At 37.7% G+C, this 4,857-nt stretch overlaps 1 protein-coding gene across 1 annotated transcript; it reads left to right on the top strand.

Annotated features, from left to right (window-relative positions):
• Positions 1 to 1,770: 1,770 nt before the first annotated feature.
• On the top strand, positions 1,771 to 2,568 carry LOC134216735 (uncharacterized). The gene is made up of 3 exons (XM_062695558.1): positions 1,771 to 1,958; positions 2,042 to 2,190; positions 2,278 to 2,568. The coding sequence occupies exons 1-3, from the start codon at positions 1,802 to 1,804 to the stop codon at positions 2,455 to 2,457; spliced, it is 486 nt and encodes a 161-aa protein (XP_062551542.1). The 5' UTR covers positions 1,771 to 1,801; the 3' UTR covers positions 2,458 to 2,568.
• The last annotated feature ends 2,289 nt before the right edge of the window (positions 2,569 to 4,857 follow it).

The following is a 4,857-nucleotide window of genomic DNA, read 5'->3' as shown; positions in this document are numbered from 1 at the left end:
CATGCCAAGGTGGTGATGGCCGGGCTGGCACTTAAAAAAGTTGTTCGAAGCGTTTCAGCTGGTCAGATGGGTCGGTCAATAACTGATCATTCGCGTCTTTCACAGGCATCGTTGCATTCATCTTCGCCCCGCTTAAGCGTCGTGAGATATCGTAGAGGAGGCGAATGTCCCCGGTTGCGGCGGCTTTCTCTCCTTCATCGGCCAGAGAGTCAGAGTGCCCACGCTCGCTTGTCCCGTCGACATAAGCGTTTTACTTCCTTCTCAAGAGCCGCGCATCGTTGACGGGTTAAGACTTTGGCTCCTCTGGTTTTCGATCGCTCTATCGCGGCTTTGGCTTCTCTTCGCTCCTCTATCTTCCTCCAGATCTCGTCGGTGATCCATTGTTTTTTCTGGGTGCGTAGTTCGCCCAGAATGTTCTCGCTGGTGGCGATGAAGGCATTCTTGATGGCGGTCCACTGGTCTTCCACGCTGCCACCTTCCGGAATATCTGCAGCACGTGTCTCCAGTTCTTCAACGAAGGACCGTTTCACCGTGGCATCTTCCAGTCGGCGTGTGTTGAATCGTCGTCCAACTCTTTCCTCCTGCCAACAAATCCGCGCAATGCGGAATGTTTACGGAATGCACTGAAATTTAAAACTTTATTATTTACTTTATTATTTACTCCTAGATATTTTTATAAGGCAGGATAAATCTAATTGAAATTTTCTTCGTTGCCCACTGGCCGGTTACGCATTGTCCCAATATTTTCCAGAATGCTCCAGAAACAATTAAGAAAAAGTCAGGAGACTTTTTAAAGACATTATCCTACTAAGAAAATGTACAAGTCTTCGAACAATTTCAAGTGGTAAAAAACAGAAATGTATAAAAATAATGGGCATGACAAAGTGTAGTCCTCAATGCATATTAACAAAGGAAGAAGGAGGCCCAAAGGAATTACTTGCGTAAATTTCTAAACTTTTCCTGGAATGGTAAGAATTTCCGAAGAATTTTTCAAAAAACATACCTGAAAGAAATTCGAAAAGATCTCTGAAGGAGAAATACCTACTGGAATTTCTAAAGATACTCCTAGATTCCGCAAAATATTCTTTTGAAAATCATTCCAAGAATTCCTTCGAAAGTTTCTCCAAGATTAATCTAAAATAAAAAAAATCTAAAATAAAATTGTAGGAAAATCAGATTTTGTTTTGACGTTTGTAATTAAAGTTAAGGAAAAATTATCGATTTGCTGGGTTACGCGCCCCATCGTACCCCAGCTTAACTTCGCTAGTGACTTCCACTGAGTTGATTAAATGCTTTCATCAAAAAGATAATCTGTACAGGAAATCACACCAACCTTATCATGCATGAGCCGGGGGAGCGCAGGATTTTGTTGAATGCATTTTGTTTTTCAATGCACATAATAGTCTAATGTTTGATCACAATCACAACAACAGTCACAATAACATACACATTTCAGTACTAGAGTAAAAGAACAATACATCTATTGTTTAAATTTTTTATATTTTTCTCTCATTTTAATGTTGAAATAGGGGAAAAGACGGCTTTGGCAGGTTTTGTTCTATTATTGTCAGGGGGTTTTTTATGACTGATTATGCTCAAATTTGGCCTAAACATTCTTTGCATATCAAAGAATATTGTGGCCAAATTTCATAAAATTTGGTCGACAAAAACCCCCCTGACAATAATAGAACAAAACCTGCCAAAGCCGTCTTTCCTAATTGAATTAATTAATAATTTTATATTTGGTTAGTATTCCATCGAAGTAATCCTTTCATTGCGAGTAACCCAGTCTGTCAGTAGCATGGATGCATCCGAAGCAGCACCTGGGGCATCAACATCCCAAACAACGACGACCGCTGCTAGCGGAGCTGGTAGACCAATCGATATCCTTGACGAACAGTACGCTCATTATGTGCAATTAGTGAAACAGATGCTTCCAAAAATAAAATCTGCCTCAGGTAGGTAGCTCCTTCAAGCAGCGGAAGTTCAATATCTGTTATTTTTGCAATTATCGGTGCAACTGTGTTCCCTTCCTTCGCAGATCGTCAGATTTGCTCCAAATACCTGGCACGATGCTGCCAGCTGAGCAACGCCACCCACTCGGCCAAGAGCTATCGGAACAAATTTTTCCGGTACTTTCTCAAAGTGTTGGAAGCTGCCATCGTCAATCAGCGGCACTATGTTCAAATGGTTAGTGCTATTACTATATCTGTATTCGCTTAGTGAGGACTTGATATTTGTGGTCCAGTTTGAAACATCCCACCTATCCCATTTTAGGACGATGAACCGGAACCGATGCGAGACGAACAGAAGGAAGTGTACCGGTGGTCCAACGATAGAAAGTCCTACGTAGCGGCAAAAATCATTCCCAACTATGCGGTTTTGGTTTATATGGCAGTTTGCGATGATCCACAGCAAGGGTGGGATAATGGCGGATTCGGAAGTTATGAATTTTAAACATGCTGCTTTTGCGAAATTTTGTTTTCTATTTAGTGGCTATTCGTGGAAACATTTAGAAATATTAAGTTTATCAAAATTCGAGGTGCTAGAAATAAAAGTTTTCAAAAAATTGCTTTTTTGAGTAAAACGGACTAACAAAATAAAATATCAATTCAGCATTATAATGCAGCGGAGGTGCCATTCTCGTGCATTATATAAGGTAACTCTTAATCTTGTTTACCTTCGAATGTGCTTCGATAGTAAGTTTCTGCGAATTATCGTTTACGCCAGCACAATTATATGGTATTTTTTAAATAATTTTAATCATTTGAAGTAATCGGATTCGTTCGGATGCTTCGGTCGTCCGTAAACAGTTAAAAGCAACATTTCTATTTCTTCTCGACGATTGCAGTTACGAATTTATGGTACTAAAAATCCGTCACAACTCAAATGAAAGAATAACCCACGAATTTTGTTAATTTTGCTAACATCTATGCTTACTGAAAGGATGAAAAGATGAATAAGAGATCTACATACTGTAGCGTTAAACGGCAACACTACACTCTACTCCAAAAAAAAACATTTCTGTGCAAATATGTTCAGTTTTGTCCTGCATTGCTGCACGACTAAACGCCGTATATATGTACATTGTATATCCAATCATCGAAACGATGTTGGTTGTCATCCTACGCGATATTAGGTAGACATTCCGTTCAACTGTCGGTTGGATTTATGTTCCTCTAGTAGCAGTTGGAGTATAATTCGCCGAATATAAATCAGTTTCCAGACAAAGTTTTCTCCATATGCTGAAAGAAAAACTCATTTGAATTTGAATGGATTCGTTATCGACTGCTGGAAGTGAAAGTAGTGAACTTCCTAGTCCTATGATGGAAGCAACCTGTAACTGTAACATAATAAACTTAATAAACTCGAGCGTGTGGATTGCTGTGGAAAAACCATAGATATAATTATCAATATGTTGGAGTTCGAACAAATTATTACTCATTTTATGGTTCCAAATTACCACATTAACGGTACCCAAAAATCAAGTTGCCCCTTGTATTCCAAATACAATACACTTTTTTCCTCCCATTTTGCGCCCCTCGTTTTTTCGTTACTTAGGCTGCGAACCATTCCACCGCCGGATAAAAATTCACAGTAACTTGTATGGTATAAGCCATTGAAATATTATAAATTTTATGGTACACAGTACCATCTATTGTAATTTTATTGTAATTTTTGACGATAGAAAAAAATCTTTATTGTAGCCACATTATAAGAACAATACATTTAAATGTTACTAATACATTATATTATGTTTGTATTGTTTTGTATTGTTTATCAAAAATGTACAAAATGTTAAAACTATTCTATTCCATTGTTATGAAAATAATTTTTATAGATAAAAAATATACGAATCTTCGAATATGCTTTTCATGATAAACAACAGTATAAAACAGTAAATTTTCAATTGACCTTATTGTTTGAACAAAAATGTTTTTTTTTTAATATTTTTCATGTTCTGTTAATATAAATTTATGCTTATCGAGATGTTTATTATTCTTTTTTATTATCGATTTTTTTAATCAACTTCAAATTTTTAATTTCTTTTCTTTGAGTATTTTGTAGTTTCCGTTGAGTGTGTATGCTGGTGATTTGACATGTTTTCTTCCGCTACAAAACATGAAACAAGTTTCGGAAAGAGAAAGAGTGTTTGTAAAAGTGTTTTGTGTTGCGGTAAATGTTGGAAGCCGCTGGCCAAACGGTTGAAGAGCAGATCAGGTCAACTGACAACTTCTGGTTCTCGCTTGGACATCCGCAACGATCATTTTCCATCATTGTGTTCGACGTGTACTTCCGGCAGCACCACATAGTGTTAACATCTTGGATCACAACAGATGCTCCGGTGTGGAATTCAACTGAGCTGGTAAGTTTACTTCATTAGAAACAAATAGGAAAACCCTGACCAAAATTTGAAAAAAAAATCGTTCTATTCTAGGTTAGGTTGGTTGGACCCGGTGAGACCACGAGAAACCACCAGGGTATGGATCACCAGAAACCGACAGTACAGTGAAATTAATTCTTGCTTCAGAGCCACCAAAAGCCACCAAGCGTCGTGACGAGGAGAGCGAAGAGGGTTTGTCACTACGAACGAAAAATACCAATCGTGTGCTCCAGGGTGATCCGGTGCAAGAGTTTCACTGTTCTATTTTTATTTAAAATAAGCTAATTTTAATTTATTTTGAAATGAACCTTCGAATATTTAAGGTAAATGGTGAAAAAAAAACTGTTTTACTAGTTTAGTTTATTTTTTAAGACATGTAGTGATTGGTTCCCAGTTGAGTAACAAGAGCGCCTTGCTGATGGAGTTGAAATGCTCATTACATTCAAGTTATTTATGAAATAATACTAACTGAA

Source organism: Armigeres subalbatus, chromosome 2 (assembly GCF_024139115.2).
Source record: "Armigeres subalbatus isolate Guangzhou_Male chromosome 2, GZ_Asu_2, whole genome shotgun sequence".
In the NCBI taxonomy this organism is placed as follows: Eukaryota; Metazoa; Arthropoda; class Insecta; order Diptera; family Culicidae; genus Armigeres; species Armigeres subalbatus.
The sequence above is the reverse complement of the archived record's forward strand: the minus strand, read 5'-3'. Positions and strand labels throughout refer to the sequence as shown.

Coding starts and splice junctions, on each gene's coding strand:
- LOC134216735 (XM_062695558.1), top strand. CDS start 1,802: ATGGATGCATCCGAAGCAGCACCTGGGGCATCAACATCCCAAACAACG. Junction 1,959..2,041: donor AAAAATAAAATCTGCCTCAG/GTAGGTAGCTCC, acceptor CTTCCTTCGCAG/ATCGTCAGATTTGCTCCAAA. Junction 2,191..2,277: donor AGCGGCACTATGTTCAAATG/GTTAGTGCTATT, acceptor ATCCCATTTTAG/GACGATGAACCGGAACCGAT.